At 41.8% G+C, this 25,824-nt stretch overlaps 4 protein-coding genes across 5 annotated transcripts; 3 read left to right on the forward strand and 1 right to left on the reverse strand.

Moving 5' to 3' along the window:
- Positions 1-1,785: 1,785 nt before the first annotated feature.
- Positions 1,786-2,391, forward strand: LOC124690090. Its single transcript, XM_047223526.1, has 3 exons — positions 1,786-1,931; positions 2,043-2,153; positions 2,278-2,391. Exons 1-3 carry the CDS (start codon positions 1,821-1,823, stop codon positions 2,389-2,391), a joined length of 336 nt encoding a protein of 111 aa, XP_047079482.1. The 5' UTR covers positions 1,786-1,820.
- A 462-nt stretch (positions 2,392-2,853) lies between these two features.
- Positions 2,854-6,191, forward strand: LOC124690091. Its single transcript, XM_047223527.1, has 9 exons — positions 2,854-3,029; positions 3,434-3,646; positions 3,757-4,379; positions 4,467-4,529; positions 4,638-5,028; positions 5,437-5,692; positions 5,827-5,882; positions 5,991-6,099; positions 6,186-6,191. Exons 1-9 carry the CDS (start codon positions 2,854-2,856, stop codon positions 6,189-6,191), a joined length of 1,893 nt encoding a protein of 630 aa, XP_047079483.1.
- A 4,408-nt stretch (positions 6,192-10,599) lies between these two features.
- Positions 10,600-13,481, reverse strand: LOC124692340 (heat stress transcription factor A-3-like). Of its 2 annotated transcripts, none has more exons than XM_047225691.1 (2): positions 13,047-13,481; positions 10,600-11,922 (listed from the first exon to the last, which is right to left on the reverse strand). In XM_047225691.1, the coding sequence occupies exons 1-2, from the start codon at positions 13,479-13,481 to the stop codon at positions 10,789-10,791; spliced, it is 1,569 nt and encodes a 522-aa protein (XP_047081647.1). In that variant the 3' UTR covers positions 10,600-10,788. The 2 variants fall into 2 exon arrangements, 1 of the variants encoding a protein (XP_047081647.1); XR_006999475.1 differs by lacking the exon at positions 13,047-13,481 and adding an exon at positions 12,602-13,038 and having other exon boundaries at positions 11,812-11,922.
- A 3,032-nt stretch (positions 13,482-16,513) lies between these two features.
- Positions 16,514-20,520, forward strand: LOC124687211 (protein mago nashi homolog 1). The gene is made up of 3 exons (XM_047221024.1): positions 16,514-16,833; positions 16,997-17,173; positions 20,243-20,520. The coding sequence occupies exons 1-3, from the start codon at positions 16,594-16,596 to the stop codon at positions 20,306-20,308; spliced, it is 483 nt and encodes a 160-aa protein (XP_047076980.1). The 5' UTR covers positions 16,514-16,593; the 3' UTR covers positions 20,309-20,520.
- The last annotated feature ends 5,304 nt before the right edge of the window (positions 20,521-25,824 follow it).

Genomic DNA, 25,824 nt, shown 5'->3' on the forward strand with positions numbered 1-25,824 from the left:
TAGTTACTATTTTTTTTTCCAAAATAACCTGATAGTTTGTTCATGATTACTGGCAGATAACCTGATAGTTTCATGATAGTTTGTTCATGCTAACAAGTTGGGACAGAAAACTTGGTTGCTGGTTGCTAGTTACTATTTTTTCAACCTGATAGGTTGCTCATGATTACTGGCAGATAACCTGATAGTTTGTTTCATGATAGGTTGTTCATGCTAATAAGTTGGGACAGAAAACTTGGTTGCTGGTTGCTAGTTACTTTTTTTCCAAATAAGCTGATAGGTTTGTTCATGATTACTGGCAGTTATTTTCTGGATAATTTGGCGCAGTTATTTTGGAAGAAACTGGCAGCCATTTGTGAATAACCTGATAGTTTTTGTGGTGTAACCATTCTTTTTTTGTGATAGCATTCATACATTTTTTTAAACTTGCTAATTTAGTTACCTAATCTGATTATTGGTATTAATATTGTTTTGGCAGCTAAGATTGTCAATGGCTAGGAGAAAGGGAAATCCAAATAATGCTGGTGCTGCTATGAAAAGGAAGGGAGTGCGCAAGAAGCATCATGTAAGTTAATAAATCTTGTTCATGTTTTCACTGTGTTCTACTATAAACGTTCCCGCTAGATATTTTTCTTGTATAATCTGTTAGTTGCTATTGGTTATTTTGGCATCTGTAATATAATAATTTCAATGTGTTCCAATTACCATGTTATTTTTATATGGTCACTGCTGTTTTTTCTCGCTTATTTTTTTAATGTGGCTTCACTGTTTTTTAAATTGTTTTTACAATCTCATTGAATTGTCCAGGTTTTTACCGGAGAACGTAATAGGGCTTCTCCATCACCCATAGTTAAGCTTTACGGTAGTTTGACAGAAGATCAGAAGCTTGCTATAGTTGACATGGGTCATGCCAGCTTTCTTGATATCAAGTGCGGACAGTTGCATAACCCGGTCATAAATTGGTTTACAAAGTGTTATCAGCCCGATAGGAGAGCATTTGTTGTCCCATGTCGTGGAGTTATCCCATTAGACGAAGAATCTGTTCATATCATGACTGGATTGCCCAATGGACAACTTCAAGTCAAGTACTACTGTGATTACAAGTTGGAGGCTGAGATTTCTAAAGGCTATTTCCTGGAAAAACTAGCAGGCCTAAGGTTTCGGAGATTGGAAAAATGCTCGAGGAGTATCAAGAAGCTGATGATACTTTTAGGGAACTTTGGCTTTTGTTTTTGGTGTCAACAGTTGTTGCTCCAACAACAGATGTAAAGATGAGCAACAAATGTTATCCAATGCTGGTAATAGAACTTCGGAAACTACTTTATTCTATGCCCTTTTGGTTCGTAATTGTTCATTTTGTTTGCATGTATACTAAAATCTTCCCTTTTTTTTCTGTGCATGTCATGGTGATAAATCTCTTTTAGCTTGACATTGCTAATGCAAAAGAGATGAACATGTGCAAATTTATTGTTGATGAGCTGCACAATAATCTGTCAAATGGGAAGTATAGCAGGGGATGTTTACTCGTATCGCATGGTGAGTACATAGTTACTCTTTGTTTTATAGTTACTTCTTTTTGTATTTTCTGGTCATTTTTAAATAGTTGTATTAATTGTTTTGGAATGCATTTTAGTATTGTGAAGTTTTTCTTTTTGCAAATATCTTTCTTGTATGTTTAGTTGAATTAATCTGGTGACTACATTCTGCAATTCGGTAGTTCAAATCATCAGTTTCATGTAAACCATCAGCAATAATTTGTGTGTTGTTGTTATTGCTCGAAGCTGCGGTACTTTGATGCACTCAACACCAATCACTTGGAGCTTATGCTTGGAGATGAACGTTTTGCTATTAATGCTTGGTCTAGCTTACAAATTGATGCTGTTGGTGCAATGGATGCACAGGAGTACGATTCAACCATATTCGGTGTTCTGGAGGTTAGTCCTCTTATTTTTTTGATGCATTGTTCGATTATTTCAACTAGTTTTTATGCACTCAACACTAAAAGCTGCTGTTGGTTTTTAATTTCTTTTTACTTGTTCGTGCAGCTGAAGGATGAGTATAAGGAGGACATTGCTAGGGAAATGGGTTTGTTTGGCGGTCCTAATGGTTTTGAAGCTTGGATGAATCTTAATACACATCCTTCTTGCAAACAGAAGGTATGATTTAAAACTTTCTGCATGTTAAGTCAGTCATTTGTAACATTTGATTTTTTTTATGTATTTTTGCTGAATATCATCCGCACTAACTAATCTTTTCGGGTTTTCTCATTTTTGGTTACAGCAACGGATCAAAGCCTACACCTTAATGCAAACTTTTGCATCAGGCCTCAATGGTCTGTTGAGCAATCTTGTGCAAGGCATGACTGAATCAGCTGATACCGATACTCGAAAATGACGATGTTGTTGAGCAAGCTAGTGATGAAGAAAATGTTGACTTAAGTGCGTCCGAATCGGAGGAGAATGAAGAGATGTCTCCCACTGTTGTTACTAGACGTGGTAAACCACGAACTCTGTCTTGCTTGGTAAAGGAATTGTTGATGATCACACTCGTAACACCAACGAAATTCTTCAAGAAGGAAGCACAAGTTTATCTCCTCCTCCTATGCACTCTCAAATTGCGGTTCCAACATATAGTGATTTGGATCGGTCTGAAGTTGAAGGTAACATTGCCGATGTTTCCGGGTTCACACCCGATTCACCGTCGAAAGTACAGAGCAAGTTGAAGAGAGGATTAGGGGCGATGCGGTACTGTTCTTGCATCAAGTGTTGGTTTGATGAAGAAGCCTAGGATTGCTGGATTGAATGAAGTTGTGAAGAATATTGTTGCGAGAAGAGCTTGGAATTCGTGTTGCCAAAGATGGAGAATATGAATCTGTTGCCCTTAACAATGCAACAAGCCGGGCTGGTGAAACTATCTGAATCTGTTGCCGTAAACATTGCAACATCTGAGTTGGAGAAGGATTCTGAACCTGTTGACTTGAGCAATGCAACAAATGAGCAAGAGCATCATGTTTTTGAGACTAGACTAGAAAGGTATGTTTGTACTACACATTTTTTTACTGTTTTCTAATATAGTCCTGGTCACTGTTGGGAGTATTACTTTTTATAGTTGCTGAATACTGATTGTTGTTCTTTTTTTGTTTTAGTTTGGTTTTTACTCATGATTCTGTTAACTATTTAAATTATTCTGATAGCTTAATTGAAGTAACCTCATAGCTGCAATGCTAATTATGGTTGCTGAATCAACCAAACTTTATAGTTGTGTTCTAATATAACTAGTAGATCCTTTTTATGAAGAAATGTGATAACTGCACTTAAGTATTTTGGTAGTTTGGTTTTTAAAAACATGATAACTTCAGGTAGATAATTTGGTAGCTGCATTTTAAAACATTTTTTGTAGTTTTTTTTGTTAATAAATCATGGTTTGTTTGAAACAGGGAAAGACTTCATCATCAATTGGACTCTAGTGCTATAAATGTTGCAGCAGGAAGCAAAGATGTACTTTCCTCGGAGAGTCTCATTTCAGAAAATGATTTTGCCCCCTTGAATGTTGTCGTTGCTGAAGACATACCTGTCCTCCCTAGTGGTGTTGTTGTTCACGATTTAACTTCTGATGAGAAGGTGGACAAGGATAATCGGTTAAAGAAAAGGTATGTGGATGATCACAGTTGAACCTTTTGTTAATTACTTTTTGTCTATGTTTTGCATATGCATTTTTACTTTAATTGGTCACAGTTGACTCTTACTTTTGCATATGTAGGAAACGTCTTGCATTGCCGACAACTGTACCAGCAAGAAAATCTCCAAGGCTTGCACGAATGCGTGATGAAAGCATTCCTCAATGTTCAGATTCAATTCTGAAAACCAAGAATATTACAAAATCTTCAGTTTGTACTAAGTCTGCAAGTAGGCAAGATGGGAAAACAGTTACCAGTGCCATTCCAATATCTCCTTCTGCTACAAAATCGCCGACAGTAAAAGATGGCAATTCAAAAGACAGTGCAATCCCTATCTCTCCAACTGTTGTTGATGCTCAGACTCCAAAATCTTTCACTGGAACCAACACTTGCAGGTCCATTGTTGTTTCTCCTGTACAACAGCAACATCATCATCTACCAAGTGATATTTCTGGAAGCAAATGCAGAATATCTCCTCTTGTGCATGCAAATCTTGGTGGTTATGGGTTAGAGCAGCATCCCCCTATTAGAGTCTCAGAAGATATCATACATGCTGTTAGGAATCTTTCTGAATCTGTCAAGAAATCTGGGATACTTTCAAGATTTGTTGGGTTGGATAGTATTACTGCTACACGGCCTTTACGTAAAAGAAAACGGGTTGATAAAGGAACTTCATCACTTGGTGAAAAGAAATATAGTCATCCTGGTATGTTCACACCACCAAGCTTTGATCTTGGTTTCAATTCCCAGGAAACTTCAACAAGTGGTTCTGAGTTGGATATTATTTGCTCAGATGACGATGTAGCTGCTGATTTTGTGTTGAATGTTGCTCCTCTATCTTGGTCAAATCCTGAAGGTATGCTTATGCACTAATGTCTAGCTTGCACAAATATCTTTTACTTTTTGTACGCACTAACATAACATTTTTGCTAAGTGTTTTTATTTCTTTGCTTTTTGGATGTAGCTGAAACTGCTGGAAACACATCAAGCGATGTTGATTTTGAAGAATTCACCTTATCTGAGGAGGTTCAGCAAGTAATGGAAGGAAACATTACTCACCTAAGTGAAAAGGGAGTTAAAGAGCTTGCAAAGTATGAGAAGGCATCTAAAGCCTTCTTAGAAAGGCAGCGAGCATTGAAATCAGCTGCTGAACCTACTGTTACACAACATGGAAATTACATCCAAAGCGTAACACCAAAGGTTCAGCCACATAAAGTGAGAGTCAAGAAGTCGTCACACTTCATGCAGTCACCTTTTGACAGTGCAATTAAAGTGACAGCTGAACAAGAAGAAATTTACCAGCTTATCATGCTGAGCAACAAGCATCAAAGACCAGTGAAATCAAATATCAGAAAGTAAGTTCTTTCCTTTTTCTTTTTTGTGTAATAGTGTAGCTTTATATCTTACTCTTTTATTTTCTGAAAGTTTTTAGCGAATCATGTTTTCATTCTTCTTTTGCTAAGACAACCTGTTAAGTGGAATGTGAAATGTCATAGTGATCTGTTTTTCTCAAGTATGTACACTAGTTGTTTTTGTTACACTACCTGATAACTATGTACATAAACTTGGTAGTTGTGTTTCAATTAATAGGAAGTTGTATTTAGTAATTGTGGCAGTTTTGTGTCTCCGGAAATATGTTATATTTTGATATAGAAGCCAATAACTGTACTTACATTTTTGCAGATAGGTATTTAGTAGTTATTATGCTATCATAGCTTATTATTTTCCATCTTTTAATCATGTTGTCTTCAAAAAAAATATAGGTACCAAATCATCAAATACCAAGATAGCTGGGCTCACACAAGTGATTTAGCCGATTCTATACATGGTAGAGGTGAATTGTCTAATCACTGTATGGAAGTTGGCATTGAGTACCTGCGGCGCACTAACACTGTTGAAGGGAAGGTGATAGTCCCATTTCAAACATCCCTTTTCCTGATGAATGGTGAATTTGAGAAGAAAGCTGTTGTGTCTCTGTTCAAAAGAACCTCAGATTATTCACTTAGTGTGATGAAGCAGGTAGTTTCTGGTTTGTTCTTTATTTTTATTTTTCACTTTCCCAATCCTTTTTGTAATTTTATTTTGCTACCTTTTGTGGAAACTTTAAACTGTTTTTGTTTTTACTAGGTTTCATGTGTTTTTTTGCCATACAGGTTACTTTTGTTGTTTTTGAAGAAATATCAAGAGGAAATAAAGAAGGAAATCACTGGTATTCTTTGTCTCTCAATATCCAAGCTGGAAGGTTTGAAGTGTTAGACTCAATGCGAGGAGAATCAAGTGAATCTTTGATGAACCATGCAAGCAATCTTGTTAGCAGGATCAAGTATATATGGAAGGTGCACTATAGTACATCCAAGATTCAGATTGAGAACTGGGAAATAAAAGTTATTGATGTTCCCATGCAGGAAACAAAGTACGTCACGCATGTACCATTTTTGATTTCTGTTTGTGATGTTCCCTTTTCTAATATATAATTGTTCGATAATGACTTTTTCCTCTTCTTCATTGTAAGCTTTGATTGCGGTTTCCATGCTCTGTACAATGTTGAGAAGTGGGATGGACAGAATATTCCATTGCTTGGCAAGGGGGACGTCGACAAGCTAAGAAGAGTGATGCCTTACAGGTGGCTCACAGCTGACTTCAATGAAGAGAAAGATAACTGGAGATCAAATTTAGTCAATAATTCTATAAGGTAATACACAAACGACAATCAAATACAGTATAGAATGCATATGTATTCAAATACAGTATAGAATGCATATGTATTACATCTTGTCTGGTCACATCTCTGAATTCTGGAACAACTTAAACAAAATAAGACAGCAAACTGCTTAATTTTTAGTTATTCAGATCAAACAACTCCCCCTCTCGTGTGCATGTCCTTGAATCATGCACTGTGGAGCCACATTGTTTGCATACACGGATTTCCTTCCTTCCTATGTCCAATGGCTTCTGAAATGCTTTCTTTCGCTTCCTTCCTTTTGTGTTTGATACACGTGGATCCCGGATGTCAGGAACTTGTGTTTCTGAAGTTTCTGGCATTGCAGATGGAGTTGCTGTTTCATTCGCTGTAGTTGCTGAAGTTGACGCAGATGCTTGTTTCTGTTTCTTCTGACGTGCTTTTGGACCAGAATTTGCTTGCTGCAAAGGCACTTGATCCCTTGCAGATTCTTGCTCAGTTTGGTTTGCAGTTGCTTCTGTTGGGTTGTGGTTGACTCGCTTAGCTCTCTTAGCAGTCTCCCTTTTAAGGGCAGCCAAGTCTTTCTTCAATGCTTTCATGTGCATACGGACTAATTTTCTGCCATCTTCTGTCTCATTTGCACCAATTGCTAGCCCTTTGAACTCATTACAATTGACATGCAGCCACATCTTCTTTCTTGATTCCTCTGGCATTACCGCTCGCTCCCCTGGTTTTTCTACTACCAAATCTTCTTCGAGCACTCCATGTCCACTCGCGGAGAATATACCTTACCGGTATCTCGCAAACTCCAAGCTGTAACATGGCCTACATGTTTAAATCATTGGAAAATAGTAATCAGCATACATGTGTTTTAAAACTGGCATTAATGGATACTTTTATAGGTAACCTAACTCAGAGAATATGGTTTTTCTGATGTCAACTATATTTTTTTTTTGCTTTTTACCTTTAAGATGTGGCAGCAGAGAATACCATCCCTTTCAAACTTGCAGCAAGCACATCTCGTATTCTCCATTTTTAGAGTCCGCATAAACTTCATAGGACTCGTTGTAGTAGTTTGGTACAAATTTGGTTATGCAGTACACCTGGTATGTATGTTGAGCAATCTCTTTTATGTTGTAGCACATGCTCGATTGCAGTTCAGCCTGGAAGCGAGTGTGTATGTTTTTTGTGTAAAGCTGTGCCATTTGAGTTTCCAGTGGGTTCCAACACCAATTTCTTGTCGTTAAAAGTGCTCGAGTCCGACTCCTCCTTGTTTTGTGCTTTTATCATCTTAGATTGGATATCAGCATACTGTCTAACAAACTCGATGACAGAATTAGTAGGGGTTACATATTTCTTCAGTACTGCATTGAACCCCTCACTTCTCTGTGTAGTCTGGAGGAAAGGATAGAAGTTATGCATAAAGTATGCAGGAACCCAGTAGCTTCTTTTGTTGTACAGAGCTGTTATTTTTTCATGGTCTCGCAGTCTATGCTTGTACACCATCAAGTTCCATTTCATTTCAAAGTCTTCGGTGTTAAGTCTGCAGTTGATGCGATCATTCATTTCTTCACGCAAGCCTTTTATCTTTGCAACAAATGGGCCAATCTCTTCGTTGCCTTTTCTACTATGTGCCATCTGCAATTCCGATGTGTTGCATTTGGAAACATTGCTAGTATTGTAGATCGCATTGCACCATCTTGATCCGTTATTATGTTCGATGGTGCTAGGCCATCCATAGCTAGCAAGAATGACTCAAAAAGCCATATGTAGCTCTCAGTTAACTCATTCCTCAAGAAACCACATCCTAGTTGGATAGATTGTCCATGGTTGTTAATCCCAATGAATGGTGCAAACGGCATCTTGTATTTGTTTGTCAAGTATGTCGCATCAAATGATATGCGATCATTGTAGTTTTTGTATGCTTTTCTAGATGCACCATCCACCCAAAACAAGTATTGCACTCTATCTTCATCATCAAGTTTGTACCTATAGTAGAAATCCTTGTCTTGCAGTTTCATTTGTTCGAAGTACTCCATTGTATCTTGCATATCTGTGAACTTGTTTTGAGCACGAAGTGTCGATCTGAAGTTGGCCATATCTTTAGGTGTGTATGGAACACCTTCCACTGACTCATACAGTTGTGCCATCACCTGCATCATTCTACTAGTTTCCATATTGATCGTGTGTAGCACCTTGATGAAATCCTTGTCTTCCTCCGGTATATGTCTGTGTGAGCGGAGAAAAGAAGTGAGCGACCACTTCTTAAAAATGGGGTGATTGTGTTCATCATTAAACTCAGTGACCACCCACTCTTTGTCTCGTAGTTTAACTAGCATTCTTGCAGGGCATTCTGTCCTAGCATTTGTACTTTTGTTCCTTTCTGCCACTACTGGTTTGGGTTTCTGTGTATCCTCTTTTTCCTTTGCTTGGTGACCTGCTTTGTGGCAAACCATTGCTGCCCTTATTATTTCTCCAGTCACTTCAGACTTCTTCCTGTAGTTGTACCTAATGCCAAAGCCTCTTTTATATGAAAAACTCAAGTAATGCTCGTGTGCATCCTCAAGTGTGTCGAATGTCATGTTTGGAAAAGGTGCCCGTGGAGTCGAAACTGCTTCGGCATTCCTTGCATCTCTCGTTGCTAGGTCCTGCTTGGAGGTGTGTTAGCTGTACTTGACTCGTGGTAACGTCATCTCCGTGCATTCTAACTCAGCTGACAGTGCCCTGGAGGTTGTGTTAGCTGTAATTGACTGTGGAAACATCATCTCGGTGCAATCTAGCTCAGCTGATAGTGCCATGGAGTTTGTTTCTTCAGTTTGCTTGCTCAAAGTCATATCTGTTCATTTTTGCAAATAGAAAACATTAGTACAAATGCAAATTCATAAGTATTCAGTTAAGGTAGCTACTGCATAATACTTTGTTGAAGTTCAGTAGGTAATTCTTTGGTAATTTGATTCAACTATTACGGTAACTCTTTTCAGTTTACATGAAAAGTCTTTTCCATCTTTTTTCAGTAAACATGGGAACTTTATTGACTTGTAAAAATGTTGTATAAGCATTCTGGTAACTCTTTTTCAGTAAACAATTTAAATTAACTTTACTATTTTGTATTTTTCATTTAAGCATTCTGGTAACTCTTTTAAATAATTATGGAAACTTGATGTGTAATATTCACCTTGTTTGTTTGTAGCTGCTTGCACCTCACCTTGGTTGTTGTTAGCTGCTTGCATTTCACCTTGTGTTTTTGTAGCTGGTTGCAATGATACAGTTTGGTTATGCACATCCATCCACATGTGTTTGTCAGTATCCATATCTGCAACCTGTAAGAGAAGATCTTTTTGTAAGAATGCGGTAGTTGCTAATTTCGTTTCATGTTTTTGTATCCGAGCAAGAAGGTGTTGTCCAAGGGTAATTGATCAAGATAGGGTTGTTTATCCAAGCAAAGCTGATCAAGGGTGGGAGCATTCAAGCAATATTTTTTGTAGCAATGATGGAGTTAGATTTACGGGAAGATGGTCAAGTTCAAGATTCATGCTATGCATCCGGAACATGTGTCCACTCTTTTCTATTATGATCAAGTTATCGAATCTGCTAGAGTAGTATCCATATCGGAATCTAGGGATGTTCCTGTTTATGGCTACCGAAATAGTAAGTTTTTGTTTTGGGTGATCCATGTTCATATGTCTGGCTAGCAGAATTATACTATGACTACCAGATTCAGATGAGTTCCAGATGAGTTCTATGTGCATACCTTTAATCTTGGTTTTCCTGTTCTTGGTTTTGAGATCTTGGTTTTCCTGTTCTTGCTCCAGTTCTTCTTTTTCTGCTCCTTCTTCTCTTCTTCAACCACTGCAAAAGATGGGTTTCGATCGAGATCTGTTTTGCTGTCTTGAGGAAGAAGAAGGTCAGCTGTTAAAAGGGTGGCATGGCACGTGAGCTTTTTGTCCTGTAGTTTACTAGGTGGTCTCCACTCGGGGCAGAGATATTTTTGGCCCAATCCTGTTACGTGGGCTTTTTTCGTTACTGGGCCGTATTTTTTTGGACGACGTGGACAGTTTTTGGGCGGGAAGAGCACGTGCTGCGCTAAACGACAAGATGCGCGGGACCACGCGTGCTGGTCAAGGACGGGTCGACGTGCGCGGGTCCACAGGCTGGCAGCCGCCGCACGAATCTAGCTTTGTGCGGCGCCGCCGGGTAGCAAAGTCCGATAATGTTTTCCATCCAAAAACAGCCGGATGAATGGATGGAAAACAAAAACACACTAGTACTCCTACTGCTACACTCCATAACGCCATAGTGAGCATATCTAGGAGTTTGCTAGCCTCCTAAATATCAAATAACTATGGCATTTCTCATAGCTAACTATAGTTATTTAGATAGGTGGATAAAAAGCATCAGACCTACTACTCCACGTGACTACGTCGCAATTGATCTACTACGGCTTCATGTTTCCTCTGTGTTGCTGAAGAGCAGGGTCGCCAATAACACACTTGTCCAGGTGCAGGTCTCCATCCAGTGCTTCAAAATCGAGCTCCCAGAATCTCTCAGGTCTGTTGGCGATCTCCATCAGATAGGGATCACTAGCAAGGGTACCATAGGCTTGTTGACCACTGCCACTGCCAGAACTTTGTAAATAAGCATCCACGCCCCAAGTTTGCTCACCATCTGCATCGACCAAGTTGCCAGCCATGGCGCGTGAAACCATCCCCATGTTGTCCGGCAACGAAACGAGGCAATCTGTTTCAGAAGATGTACCATCCAATCCTGGACACATCACATTCTTTCCCTTGGACCTGCCAATTGTAGGATCTTGGCAATGAGCGGTACCAGAAGATGGAGGTAGTCCCAGCAGGTCAGCCCTGGCACCTAGATCAAGTTCATCTTGCGTGTCGAACCCCTGGACCATAGCCCCGATGTCCTCCGGTGCTTGGACTCCGTCGATGCCAAAGTTGGCTGGCAACATGCCATCGCTGAGGTCCGTGTCTTCCAGAAGAAAGTTCTGTAGATCTGCAATGGCGTCATGTGCAATTGGGTGTGCAGGGGAGCATGCATGGAGCTCCAAACCACTCTCTCCAGTACGCGGCGAGCTGGAGTCACCGGAGTCCGTGCTGCCGTGCGGTGCATGCTTCAGGAACTTCCTCCTCACTCTGGCGGAGTCGATCTCCTCCCTTCTCTCCCTGTGCATCTTCAGTTGCCTCAGGAAATCTGGGTTCTGGAGGAGCTTGGCCAAGAAGGAGACCACCTGCTTCTGCCGGCCCTCAGCTGTTTCCAGCCTCTGGTTCAGTGTGTTCATATGCTCAATCGTCTGGTTGTGCTCCTTCTTCAGCCTGGCCACCTCCTGTAGCAGTGCGTTCTTCTCTGTTCTCAGGGAATGGAGCTCAGGGTCGAGAGTGGATTCACCGGAAGAACTAGGCTGTGTCTTCCTGAAAATAGATGAACCAGGCTGAAGGCTGCTTTGTTGCGTTGGCGAGGACCGGCGCCTGACAATCGTCTTCAGCAGATGTTTGCTGCCCCGAAGAAATCCCTCATGGGCAAACTCCCATCTGTCAGCATGAACCTTGCGAAAACCCTGACAAATATTAAAAACAAGATGTTACAAACTTACAATGATCAGGGAAAAAGTCAAATGAAACTAACTCTTCCTAACATTACAATCAGAAACTTAGTCAAAATGTCAAGACTTGAGTGATACTTTTGTTCATTCAGACATAAAACCTACTACTACTAAGATAGATACTCCTAGTAGTTTCCACCTGTAACCGAGCAAAGCCTGAACTTCTAAAGAACCCAACAGTTTCCTGTGCTCCTAACACGACTGTACAGTGTATCAAGCAGGAAAACAGCAGAGAGTATCTGAACCTGCATACTGACAACAACCCCCTCCCAATCCTAGTGCAACACATGAAGGAACTGAACATTCTGTTGATATAAGAATCAAAGAGTAAGCTAGTACCCAACCAAGAACTGTGCAGTAAATGGCCAAGCAGTAGTAGTTTAGTTTTGAAAAAGGAAGTGCTCAAGTCTGAGAAATATGGGAATATGGAGAAATGAGTGAACTAGGAGGAGTAAAGCTGCAATAAACCAAACCTTTGACAACAGGGGGCAGAGGAATTGGGAAGAATGGGCATATGGTGACACACAAATCAGCAAACGACCGACAAAACATTCTGCAAGCATTCGGCACGGGAGGAGAAAACGAATTTGCAACAGACACTAATGCGTATGCACATGTGGATCGCGAAGCTTACCTTCCAGCGCGAGCGCGTCGCATTCCAGGGCGGGGAATGGTTAAGCTTGCCATCACAGGATCAATTTCCTCAGGATTATTTTGGTGATCATGTTAATCCAAATCTTTGGTGCAAGGCCAAAATCACATACCGCAATTCCAGTGACACAAATAAAATTCCAACGGTTGTATTTTGCATATATACAGAGCAGATTTTACAAGTTTTGGACAGTTACAACACCAGAGACCAGACCAAAGAAAGAAAAAAGATGAGAAGCCAGAAGCAGATTTTACAACTTTTGGTCAGTACAACAGCAGACCCAAAAAGAGGCATAAAGATGAGAAGCAAGAGAGCACCAATAGAGCAGAGTAGCACAGAGAAAGCAGAGCATCTTAGAGAAAAAATAGTACATAGGAAGAAACAACAAGATGATCGGGCAGGCAGTGGTAGTAGGTAGGATACGCACATATGTGTTGAGCTGCCTGACGAAGCTTGAGAAGTTGTTGTGCTTGAAGTTGTGCGGTAGCACGTCGCGCGCGAAGGTGGATGGGTCCCATACGACGAAGCTGTTGCCGGCGCGGCCCCAGGAGATGACCCCGTCGAGGTGCGGGTCGGTGACGAGGTCGTAGGTCTTGGAGAGGAACGGCGGCAGCTGCGGGCCCTGCAGCAGCGCCTCCAGCGGGCGCGGCGGCTCGCAGGGCGGCACCGCCAACGAGAGCGGCGGCCGCGGCGGCTGCTGCTGGTGGTGGTTCAGCGCGACGTAGTGGGGCGAAGGCAGGTGCTGCTGCTGCAGCAGCGGCTCCATCTCGAACTTGGGCTCCAGCAGCATCGCGGCGTCCATGGAGGCGGCGGCGGTGGCGGCGTCTGGGTGGTTGGTGGTGCCGGTGTGGTCGTGGTCCATGAAATGAGATGCGGCGCGCGGGGCGGGGTGGCCGCAAGCGGGCGGGCGGGCGGGGAGCGGGGATGAGCGGTGTGGGGCGAGGGCGGCGGCGGAGGGTTTATAGGCTTCGGTCGGAGTGAAACCGACATAGTGGTGACGGCGACGGGCGCAGCGCGTTGTGGCGTTGCAGAGCCGGATAGGGCGCCGCGCCTGACGATTTGACCGCCGGTTCAGTTGTTGGCAGTCGGCAAGGCCGGCTGGACACTTGGCGGCGGGGCGGCGCGGCGCGTCCGTGGCCCACGCTGGCCAAGGCGGTGCTGTACCGGAAAAATATCTGGGGTCGTGGCGGAGGCGGAAGGGAAAGCGCAGCGGAGAGGGTAATTTTGCTTGGTGGCGAAGGAAGAAAGCGGGGGATATTTTGCTTTTCGCTTCTTCTTCCCCAGTCACGTCACGTCACGTGGTGGAGGAGGAAGGTGGGCCGTGCCGTGTCAGTGAATGGAGATGCGCGGGGTCCGCATGACGGCCCGTGCGCGTGTGCGTTGGTATCTTTTTCGTTTTTTAACAACAAATCCTGCATTTTTATAGTACTCTATTAGTATATATATCTCGTGGAGCAAGAAGGCTCCACGTATGCATCACAAGTTACAAAAGGATCTCATATAAAAGTGAAATTACAAACAGAACCTAAGTCAAAACCTAGCACGCATATTTGTGTCACGAATATATCTGGTCATACGTTGGGCTGGGCCCGACAGGGCCGAAAAGCCCGCAGCGGAAAACTAGGCCCATGCCTTGCTCGCCCTGGCCAAAAAACCACAAATCCAGGCCGGCTATAGGACCAACATTTTTAGGCCTGGGTCCAGGAATTTTGGGCTAGGCTTCGGGCCGAGCGACCATGCCTAGGTATGGTCACGACTCTCCTCTTACCCGGCGGCACTCTCAAGGTGAAGCGGATGACACATATGCAATGAACATCTCCTCGCCAACATGTCCTCTCAACGGCGACACGATGAAGCAATGCTCGACCCAAGTATTAGTTAATGCCATGGATGCGCCACTCAAAGGCAACAATTGTATAACAATTATATAACTCTCTCTTCCTCCTCCTCTAGAGCTACAACGCGCTCGTCTGCATTCTAATCTCCGTGTGATGCATGTAATTGTATCGCTACTATTACGAGATTATGATCGAGAGTAGCTGTGTGCGCTACATATGGTATCAAAGCCTCGGGATCCCTAGAGAAATTCAACAAAAAGTTCTAATCGAGATCTGAGTTCTACATCAGGCAATAGCGAGCGGAGGCAATGCACGTGATGGAGAAGTTGGTGGTTGAGAACTCCAGTAAAATCCCAAGAATCACTCTTCCTCGTGGCGAAGGGGTAGGGAGTTGCGATCGAGCAAACCCCTGACGGCGTGTGGTGGCGGTAGACTGCTAGGACCGAAGATATTGTGAGAACGACTCGCTCCACTCCTTCGCCGCAATCCAAGGCTGTGATGTGCGAGAATCTCAAAGGCCTATCCACCTGGGTGCCCACCATGGAGGGACTGATGCAAGCACTCTAGCCATCTCTAGTTGAGTTGGGATCACGTGTGGGAGCACCAGATTCAGGATGCAACTTCGAAGACAACCAGACGCCACGACTCAAAGGGCACGGTCATCTACCTAACCCACAAGGCACTGTGACCGACACCTCCAAGGAAATGGCACTTCCATGGCAAAGGGTACGCGCAAATTCCCACATACTCCTGTGAACTTTGATCTAATAAATCGATCAAATGCTAGTGATGTTAGTTTCATGCATGCATCTCGCTTAGAACTCTAGGGCACCTAAAACTGATTTCCCAAAATTTGATGGAGAAAATTCAAAACGGTGAAAAGTACTTTGCTATGTACGCAGTAGAGCATGACACATGGACTAGTTTCGCATAATGCTTGTTGTCGAATGAAGGGTCTAGACAACACTATCCATAGACTTATATAGATGAGTGTTTGTTGTTTAGCAATTCAACAACCTCCTAGTGTCAGCGATAGATATCAAAGAAAAGCGAAAACAACTCGAGAACCGTTAATCTTAATGAATTGGTCCGGTCTCATGACCGCGATGACCATTACCCCATGGTAAAAGAGACAATAGAATCAAACAAGACATTGGAAGAATTTTGATCACTCAACAAGGATTGCTCGCGTAGGTGTGCTCTAATACCAAGAGTTACAATCACATTAGTGATCAGTTTGTCGACAGCCCAACCCAGTTCTTAGACGGCTCATTAAGGCCGGTTATTCAACGTCCCAAAGAAAAGCAAAGTATACGGGAGGTGCTATACACCACCCTGGTCGGCGCGGACCACGTGCCGCACCCCCAGGGTGGGTGTTGGGCCGACCCAGTTACGTCTTCTTTTCCTTTTTTTCTCCTTTTTTTGCTGTTTCATTTTTCATTTTTTGCGTTCTTAAAAAAATCAAAATATTCGGAAAATAAACTTTTTCAAAATCAAATGTTTTTTAAATTTGAACATTTTTTTATAATTTTTTTATTTTCGTTTCAAAATCTAAATTTTTTAAAATCCATTTTTTATTTTTTATTTTTCCTATGAACAATTTCTGAATTTTATTTTTTCGAATTTGAACAAATTTCATATTTGAACAATTTCCGAATTTGAACGGTTTTCATATTTGAACACTTTTCGAATTTGAACGATTTTCATATTTGAACAATTTTCGAATTTAAACAGTTTTCATATTTGAACAATTTTTGAATTATAGCAGTTCTCGAAATTTAAGTAATTCTCAAATTTGAACGTTTTTCGAATATAGATCTTTTCAATTTAAACAAAAGAAAACATGAACAGAAAAGAAAAGGAAATAAAACAGAAAACAGAAAAACAAATACTAAGAAAAAAAGTATAGAGAAAACGGAAGCGAAAGCGGAAAAACGCTAAATGGGTCAGACCCATTAGCCGACCAGGGTGTGCGGTGCCTGGTAGGCACCGACCTGGTCGGTGTATAGGACTGGCCAAGTATACTACTAGTACTAGAAAAAAAGAATAGAAAAAAGGGTCAGAGGAGGCGACGAGGCGAGCAGAAAGCGGCGCTGCAATCGTGCTCTCACGAACGAGCGAGAGAGGGACAGAGAGATGGCGACGGTGGGCGGCGCCACCAATGGAGCCGGCGGCGACGACGAGTTCTACCTGCGGTACTACGTGGGGCACAAGGGGAAGTTCGGGCACGAGTTCCTCGAGTTCGAGTTCCGCCCCGACGGCAAGCTCCGCTACGCCAACAACTCCAACTACAAGAACGACACCATGATCCGCAAGGAGGTCTTCGTCTCCCCCTCCATCCTCCGCGAGGCCAGGAGGATCATCCAGGACTCAGATGTCAGTACTCAGCATTATCCCTCCTCTTCTTCAACTGCTTTCACCCCCTCCCCCTAATTATCCACAGAGGAACCTGGGGTTAGGGTTTACTAGGATGAATCTGTTTTTTTGCGGGGCTGTAGGGTGAATCTTTAATGGATTGGATTCTCCGTGATTGGAGTAGATCATGAAGGAGGACGACAGCAACTGGCCGGAGCCCGACCGTGTTGGAAGGCAGGAGCTCGAGATTGTCATGGGGAACGAGCACATCTCCTTCACCACCTCGAAGATTGGCTCCCTCGTCGACGTCCAGACCAGCAATGATCCGGAGGGCCTGCGCATCTTCTACTACCTCGTGCAGGTAATTCCCCAATCCCCACAATCATTGCTTGCTTGTTGTTCACCTTTATTTCATCCGTTTGGCATTCCTCATGTAGTTATAGTATCACTTCTATCCATAGATTCAGTGTGAGGCTTGTTGCATTTCGAGAGGCATAGTGTAAGCAACTCCAAAGATGACATCGCAAGTGCATTGATGTTTTGTGTACAACCTGGGAAGCTCTTTTATGAATTTGCCAGCAATTTGTGCCGGTGGCGAGCAGTCCAGGGCTCATTGTGCAAAGCTCTACCAGCATGTATGAGTAATAGTCAATTTTGAATGACCCCAAAAACATGTGATAGGCTTCTCAGTTTACTATTCCAATGTAATGTATCACTGGGATAAGTCACCTTCAGTGGCACCATGTGTAATCCAAGTTTGATGATTTTGAAATAACTGGCTAGACAATGGTTGTTGTATATGTTATATTCCATCCATACTGGAGCAATTTACAAGTAGAAGTACTGAAGCAGCATACTTTGCTTGAAACATGTATCTTGAATTTGAGGTTTTTAAGGCGTTAAAGGGAGGCGCCGCTCCTGGGGTCCTATTCACCTTTTGAGGACCCAACTTAGACACATCCTGTTCTACTGGAGCAGCAGATTAGAGTAGCTATTCGGTAGACATACATATCATGAAATTGCTGGTTGTTGAGCCGATATATGTACCATCCCTCCCACCCACTAACAAAGCCTCAACCTCTTACTAATTAGTTAAGAGAAGTACTAACATCAGGCATTGGTCTAAATTTCTAAAAAGCTAGGGGATCAGCCATATCATCCTGGCCAAGCAGCCAGCCACTAACTACTATAAGCTACTAAGAAGCAGAGAAAAACAGAGCAAGGAGGAGGATAGGAAGCACAGCACAGGAACATATAAAAGTTAGAGCATCGTTTAAGTTAAAATAGAAAAGAAACATAGCATTGTTTAGGGGATGGAAGACAGAGCAAAACAGGCCCCGAGTAATACAGAGAAGGGGAGAGAGGTGGAAGCCGGCCAGATCTAGGTCCTGGACAGTGTTGCTCTAACTGCAGTTTTCATCCACACTTAGGTTTCCATAGACGAGAGAGTTCTCCCTCAATCGTGTTTGCTTCCCTCTCTCTCTTATTATTGTGCACACTATTTCCATCTATTCCCCAGTTTCCCACTCGTGCGCTGCTCTCTTTCCTATAGTCTGCTATCTTTCCCGCTCACTGCTCCAGTGCTCTGGTTAGGGGTGTAAACGGATAGGATAATTTCTGCACCAAATCCATTTTAGAGAATCCATATCCGGTTTGGAGGAATTTGACGGATAAGGATATCCGGTTCTGAACTTGAACTCGGATACGGTTTAGGATATGGTATGTCAAATAGCACCTGGATATCCGTATCCGAAGATTATTTAGGATTATCCGATGTTTTTTTTATTCGATTAATCCGATTTTCAACCGAAACATCAAAGCTTGTGAATCACATTTAGTAATGAGTGAGTTGCCTAGTTCATTTCTTAAACAATATCTCACTTACATAGTCACTATATGAATATGAAGTCCAAACTTGTTAGGGTACTAGGCTATTGAAGCATGAGGTGGTGCTAACCTAGCCCTTGTGTTTGCGTTATTGCATCTATATAAATCTACTCCTTTATATGGTTATTCATTCTGTTGTGTTAAATTATTTATTTTATAAGTGTTTTCTCAAACTTGTTTTATCAATTATTTTTTGGTTATATGTTTTGCCGACATACATATGTGTGGACATACCCAATTAATTCTTTTTCAGCCCCAAGCTTGCTCCGTTTCCGTTCTGAATCCGCTGTCTCAGATTCTTATCTGTTTACCCCCATCATCACTAACTGGGATCTTGCAAACTGGGTATGGGACTGGGGGGGTGTGGGGAAGGAATATGGAGGGCCTGTTTTGTTCCTTGCAACACATTGCCAAATTAAGTTAGGTGCATTTGACGTTTTCGGCTTTTGTTTGCCATTAACACAGTTCTTCCATGCCACACTTTCTTAGCTTTCGGACCATCATGTCAGTCATTTTCAACTGACATCAATAGCCCTCTCTGAAAATTAACCAATTTTTTGGCGCTACTAACCTGAAAGGCTACTGCAGATGCAAAAATTGTTGTTGTAAATAAGTAGATTTTATTCATGAATACTTGTCTGGGAAAATTTTGTTTTTGCCCATTTTGCTTTTGCCACTCAACTTTTGACATTTTGCTTTTGCCCTGCCGGTTCCTGGTAATACATCAGTTTTGCCCTGTGGGGCAAAAACAAAATGAAAACGGTGAAGTGTTGCTTTTGCCCATTTTCTCAGTGTTCTAATTTTGCTATCTCCCCTCATTGGGAGAAAATGGGATAAAAGCAAAATGTCAAAATTTATAGTGGCAAAATAAATGGGCAAAACCAATGTGGCAAAACAAAATTTTCCCTACTTGTTTCAGGAAACCATTTTTGTTTTGTTTAGTAAACAACCATTCTATGACTGGGCGTTGTCTGAAGTTGAACAGCTTATGTGTAAAAACTAAAGTAGTTTGAGGTGATACGGTGTATTAATACAAAAGTTAATTTATTCATTTTTCCTGAGTTCTGATGGCCTTATTGTCTGCAATAGTTAAACTAGACTGATTCCTCTATTGAATGAAAATCTAGCGATCTCATTTACCTTTGATGTCGTTTTACCATGACATCCTCAATCGCCTTTTAGGTTTGCCTAGTGGACAATAGATCGATATTAAAGAGCTCCTAATGGCATGTGCATTCTTGTCAAAATGCAATGTAAATACTCCCTCTGTCTCATGAAACTGGTCTGAGATTTGACTAAATTTGGATGTATCTATATACTAGATAGTGTCTAGATACATCCAAATTTTAACAAATCTAAGACAACTTTCGTGAGACGGAGGGAGTACATGTAATGAGCTACTGTTGTTAACACCACTGTGACTCCTGACTATTTTGTTTAAACCCTTAAGAGGAAAACTAGTAAATTTGTTTATTTACAGTGCTGTAGGCCTATTAAATGTAAGCAATTTCTAATATATTTTTTCGTTCTTTTTTGTGTGCAGGATTTGAAGTGTTTTGTTTTTTCGCTTATCAACCTCCACTTTAAGATCAAGCCTATTCAATCTTGAGCACATCTGTGCTCCCTGCATCATGGTTCCTAGTTTTAGAGAATTCTGTAATATCCTAGTATGAGTTCTTGCTCATTATGCAGTTTGGTGCGTGGGGTTGCTTTGCGTGATATGTTTTGATATCACCTGAGATTGTTGGATTGTGCAAACTGCAGGTGCCCATTAGTGATGTTTATGCATGCTCCTTCTTTTCCAGTATTCGGAGTTTTCTAGTGCAGCGATATTTTTCTACTCTCTTTTCTACTACCTCTATACTTAAAAGGATGTCGCAATTTGTGTAAATTTATATGTATCTAGACACTCTTTAGTGTATAGATACATCCTGAATTTAGACAAATCTTTGACATCCTTTTATGGATGGAGGAAGTAGTTTTTATGCTGAGCATCTTGCTTCCTTCCTGGCAACTTGTCAACTATTTTGTTACGTCTTGGACCTGTTCCAAGCACGCTGATCGGTGGTGGAGTTGAAACAGGTGCTTGGCCTTAGGGTCCGGTGACTGATCTTTTGGTTCTGTTGGTTGAGAAAGATATATCTTGTCTTTGCGCAATGAAGATCTCAAGGTGGAATTGAGGGGTATACATTCTGCCGAGCCAGCTCAACCGCTAAGAGCTCCACGGGCAAGTGATGGCGGATGCAGTTTTCATTCTGGATGAAAATTGCTCCGGTCAGTGTATCAATGTTGAGAAATCTGCTATCATGTTCAGTTGTAATAATTGCCAAGGAGTGAAAGATATGGTGAATGAGACTTTAAAAATTAATAGTGAGGCTTGGCATGAAAAGTACTTGGGCCTGCCTGTGTATATTGGGCGTTCAAAGAGAAAAGCTTTTGCTTATCTAAAAGACAAAATTTGGAAAAGAATACAAGGTTGGATGGAGAAGTTGTTGGCAAAGTTAGGGAAGGAGGTGCTTATTAAAGCTGTAGCACAGGTGATACCGACATATGCAATGTCGTGTTTTTACCTCACAAAGAGTTTCTATGATGGTATTAGTGCAATGATTGGTAAATTTTGGTGGAGTCAAAATGATAAGGAAAATAAGATACACTGGATAGGATGGAAGAAGTTAACTAAATCAAAGTCGATGGGGGGACTTGGGTTCCATGATATCCATGCGTTCAATATTGCTATGTTGTCAAGACAGGTGTGGAGATTGATTCAATTACCAGACAGTTTGTGTGCTCAGATTTTGCGAGCCAAATACTACCCCGATGGTAATATTCTGGATGCAAAACCCATGGAAGGTATATCATACGCTTGGCGTAGTTTGCTGCACTGGGTAGAATTGATTAAAGAAGGTTATATTTGGCGTATTGAAGATGGTTCGCAAGTGAAAATATGGTCAGATCCGTGGTTACCGAGAGCACCGTTACACAAGATTTGCACACGAACAGTTGGTTATGGGGACTTTCTGTGAGGAGGATGCCAGAATCATTTTGCAAATTCCTTTATGCGATGGTGCGAAAGATTTTATCGCATGGTATTATGATGATAAGGGCCAGCATTCAGTTAAACAGACATACTCCCTCCATTCCTTTCTATAGTGCCTATAGATTTTTGACATTTGTTTCAGAATATAAGGTTGTAGCTTAGCTTTTTTTCAATTACCTCCTCCCCGTTCAGCTCCCAAATCATTCAGGTCCCAAATTTATTATGGTAAGTTAAAAAGATATGGATTTCCCAAATTTTACGTTGATCTCAAATCGTTTAGTTAGGGGTCTTTTGTAAAAAATACTCTTGTGCTAATTTCCGTGCCAAAAAACTATAGGTACTATAGAATGGAACAGAGGGAGTATAAGCTATGTGTTCAAACGGAGGAACACTAGCCAGGGCAAGATGCTGGTTCAAGCTCAGCTAACCCTGTCATGCTGAATAGCTGCAATAACATTTTTTGGAAAAGGATATGGTCTTTTCCAGCACCGAACAAAATTAAGATGTTTACCTGGCGTCTTGCCCACAACTCGCTAGCTTTGAGGACAAATTTAAAGAGAAGGGTGTAAAAATAGATGACTACAAGTGTCTTTTTTGTGGGTGTGGAGGAAGATGGAGCACATCTTTTGTCAAGTGTAAGGCTGTTAAGGATGTTTGGCGGAAAGGAGGGATGGAAGATATGAGATTGAAGCTGAAACACTTGGAATCAGCAACACAAACGCTTGATGTTATTTGGGAATTGTCGGAGCGGGATCGTCTACAAATCTGCAGTCAGTCAAACTGAAGATTATCTGGAGCTTTTTGGGAAGAGCAAGCAAAGTAAAGAAATAGACAGGGCGAAGTAGAGGCCACCAGCAGAGGACTTGTTGAAGTTCAATTGTGATGCTGCGTATACTCCAGGAGAAAATTATGCAACCTGGGGTGTAGCAGTTCGAAATCACCATGGTAAGATGGTTGTTGCTAGTGCAGGGAAGACGGAGGGGATTCGAGGTGCTTTTGCGGCAGAATTCCATGCTTTATAACAAGCTATAGATGTTTCTCTGAACATTGGTGCTATACGTGCAGTTTTTGAGACTGATTTTGAACTCCTGGCCATTGCGATGAATGAATCGATGTGGCCAAGATTACTCACAGCTAGCAGCGTCCATTGATGATCTCAAGATCTAATTGCGTTTGTGGTTTTCTAGTACTGAAGTGTGTGCGTGTACGTAATGCAAATAAAGTTGCCTACGAGTTAGCCTTCATAGGAAAAGCTTGTAATGCCAATGAGGCTCTAGTGTGGAAAAGTGATGTATTAGCAAGTTTGGCTGAAGTTAATGTGGGCGATTTGCCCCAGTCTTTACTATTATATTTCAGTTGGTCGTACGTCATACAACACGTTTGGTGAAGGAGATTGGGAACATCTAGACCATACGATTTAATCTCACCGTCTTCGCTGGACATCCAATCGTCCGATGTAATTTAATGGCAAAAGTCACCCCTTCCCATCATCAGTCGCGGCAACTAATACATGATTAACTGCTTGGAATCCGGCATTGCTTTATTTCCGCTGATTTCCCACTTATCGGTGCATGTAAAACAAGCAGGGCCACCCAATGCATTTGGAAGCAGTAATCAAACCAACCAAACCAATCCATGCACTTAATTCCCTTAGAACGTGGGCATGGATCCGCTCTTTTACATTCTCTCATTAACTACCGCCGGATCGATGGAAGGTCGTCTAATCGGTGCTTACCTAAATCGCAGCGCTAGCTTTAATAAGCCCAATAAACCGGAGGGAGTAGTCAATCACCCATAGTCAATCACCCGTAGTCAATCATGCTGTCGAAAAAAACACCGAGTATCGATCAAATTAATTAATTTCCATTTCTAGCTTATCATACCTTATGTAACATGTAACATGTTCATCACTCTCCCGGAAGCCACCATGTCTCTATTTTACCGATCATTTCCGATCCGAGTGAGCGAGTTTTACTTCTCTCGCCATCCTCACGGCCTTACACATCCCCAATATAGCATGCTGGCGACCGGAGGATGGGCCAGTGATCGGCGCCGCCTGAGAGTCCGGGATCATACACGCATGGCACTCCGCCGCTATGCCCCCTCACGTCCCTACGGTTCCGCACGCCCAGCGTTCTCGCCGCCAACGCCACCGCTTCTCCCCTGATCGAGTCCCGCTGTCGAGACCTTCCCGCATGCGCAGACAGCCACAGCGAGGGCGCCGTCCGTGGACGCTGACGCGGCGGCCTGAGGAAAAATGCGGGTGGCGACGGCTTATGGCGAGCTAGCTAGCTGCGCCGGCCGATTTGCTGCAGCGATGGCTTCATACGCAAGGGCAGGGGTGACATTTTCCGTTCGTCCATGTGTTGCGGCGAAGGCTTTGTGAGTTTCTAAAACCCCTCATCCAAACGAATTTAGTTTCCCAAAATTTTGTGGTGCTATGTGATTTTCTAAAATCCCTCCGTCCATGCACATGCTATTATCTTTTACCAGGCCATCTCAGCCTCATTATGTGCAGTTCACAAGAGGAGAATCGTGCCAGGGACCTTTTTTTTGCTCTTTGGATTCCTAATTTATTCATGAAAAGGGTGCAAAGTAACTACCAGTGATCATTATTTTGTCCCAGAAAATCTCCAGGTTTTGTCTGATTGCTAGGTTCTTGAGTATCAACATTCAAAATAGTCTTTTTTTTTCTCAAAAACCTGCACTGAGCCGTATGAAAGACTGAATTTGTATTTCTTTGGTTCCTCCATTTTTCTTGCAGTTGGAACTAAAATATAAAGAAGAGACTAAGGAGAGGACATCATGGTTTGGACTTTAGACAAATATAATGAGGCAAGGAATCAACCAGATCAACCAGCAAACGGGGATCCTACCGAGGAAAGGTACATATATTGGTTTCTCAGCAGCTCAGCTGTGTTGGTGTTCCCACCTAGCATCCTAGCACTGATAATATTACCGAAAACAAGTTACACTAATAATCCTTGCTATTATACTGATGCATATTCAAATTCAATAGTCTCATCTTCATTGTTTTTTGTCTACACTTTTTTCAACAATAATAAGATCTCCTCTTAATTTGAGTTTAATCTTAATGCATTCTGTATCATCACCAGGATTCAATCAAGTCTAAATTAACAAACTGATGCTTAATGCAAAGCTAGACACACTGGGAGGAGGTAGAGAAAGGTGGAAGCGGTGACACATCACTGGCGATCATGCATTCTGTATGAGACATGCCTGCTAATTATTTTCTTCCATTTTTTTATCATGGTGGTTTCTTAGATGCAGAGATTGATATGATGCTTGATTACAGTAAGTAACTATGAACTCATGAAATTGCAAGACTATCCTCAAATTTTTTTTGCTAGAGACAAAGTTAACTTTAATGAGTTCCTAAAGAGGAGTTCAATTAATCTAACGACAACAAGCACCACCAATATGAATTGCGTTCATAAAATTGGATGATATTTTCATAAACAACTTCCTACATTTCTGGTAAAGTAATGACGCATAAAGGTGAAAATGCAATCATGTCAAGCTAAGGCATTGTTCAATTGTCTAATTTGATAAACAATAGGTCAAGCGAGAGATGAAGCGTAACAGACCAACTCCTAGGTCTAACAGCCCAATGCGAGCTTCTACATTGCAAGGGTGATGTGTATGAAAGCTATTACAGGAAGCGGTCTCTGCGGGGCTCAAGATATGTGTGAAGTGCAATCTTACTTAATTATGTAAGAGATGATTATTGGTTTATTTATTTTTATGCATATGATACAAATTATATTGTTTCATCCAATTGCATTTTAAGCAAATAAGAATCTTCCAATTTATGGAATTTTATGTGGCTCTTTGGATCGCCTGATTTTCGTAATATTGTCCTTATATGTTTAGCAAGAAATAAATTAATAAGGCCGTAGCAACGCACGAGCATTCAACTAGTTTTTGTAATAAAGCAGTTGCTTTACCCCTCAAAAAAAAGTTAAGCATCTCCACCGGCGACCTTAATAGGCAATAGCCAAGGGGCGCGAGGCATAAAATGGGCCCTTACGGCCGTCTCTATAATGCACAAGCACATTTTAGAGCCC

This window comes from Lolium rigidum, chromosome 2, assembly GCF_022539505.1.
Source record: "Lolium rigidum isolate FL_2022 chromosome 2, APGP_CSIRO_Lrig_0.1, whole genome shotgun sequence".
In the NCBI taxonomy this organism is placed as follows: domain Eukaryota; kingdom Viridiplantae; phylum Streptophyta; class Magnoliopsida; order Poales; family Poaceae; genus Lolium; species Lolium rigidum.

Bases quoted from the DNA above. Each gene is read 5' to 3' on its own strand.
- LOC124687211 (XM_047221024.1), top strand. From the start codon at position 16,594: ATGGCGACGGTGGGCGGCGCCACCAATGGAGCCGGCGGCGACGACGAG. The intron at 16,834-16,996 runs GTCAGTACTCAG...TGATTGGAGTAG, and splicing joins GGATCATCCAGGACTCAGAT to ATCATGAAGGAGGACGACAG. The intron at 17,174-20,242 runs GTAATTCCCCAA...TTTTGTGTGCAG, and splicing joins TCTTCTACTACCTCGTGCAG to GATTTGAAGTGTTTTGTTTT.
- LOC124692340 (XM_047225691.1), bottom strand. From the start codon at position 13,481: ATGGACCACGACCACACCGGCACCACCAACCACCCAGACGCCGCCACC. The intron at 11,923-13,046 runs GTGCGTATCCTA...AATATTTGTCAG, and splicing joins TCAGGCAGCTCAACACATAT to GGTTTTCGCAAGGTTCATGC.
- LOC124690091 (XM_047223527.1), top strand. From the start codon at position 2,854: ATGGAGAATATGAATCTGTTGCCCTTAACAATGCAACAAGCCGGGCTG. The intron at 3,647-3,756 runs GTATGTGGATGA...TTGCATATGTAG, and splicing joins GATAATCGGTTAAAGAAAAG to GAAACGTCTTGCATTGCCGA. The intron at 5,693-5,826 runs GTAGTTTCTGGT...TTTGCCATACAG, and splicing joins CACTTAGTGTGATGAAGCAG to GTTACTTTTGTTGTTTTTGA.
- LOC124690090 (XM_047223526.1), top strand. From the start codon at position 1,821: ATGCTTGGAGATGAACGTTTTGCTATTAATGCTTGGTCTAGCTTACAA. The intron at 1,932-2,042 runs GTTAGTCCTCTT...TTGTTCGTGCAG, and splicing joins CCATATTCGGTGTTCTGGAG to CTGAAGGATGAGTATAAGGA. The intron at 2,154-2,277 runs GTATGATTTAAA...TTTTGGTTACAG, and splicing joins ATCCTTCTTGCAAACAGAAG to CAACGGATCAAAGCCTACAC.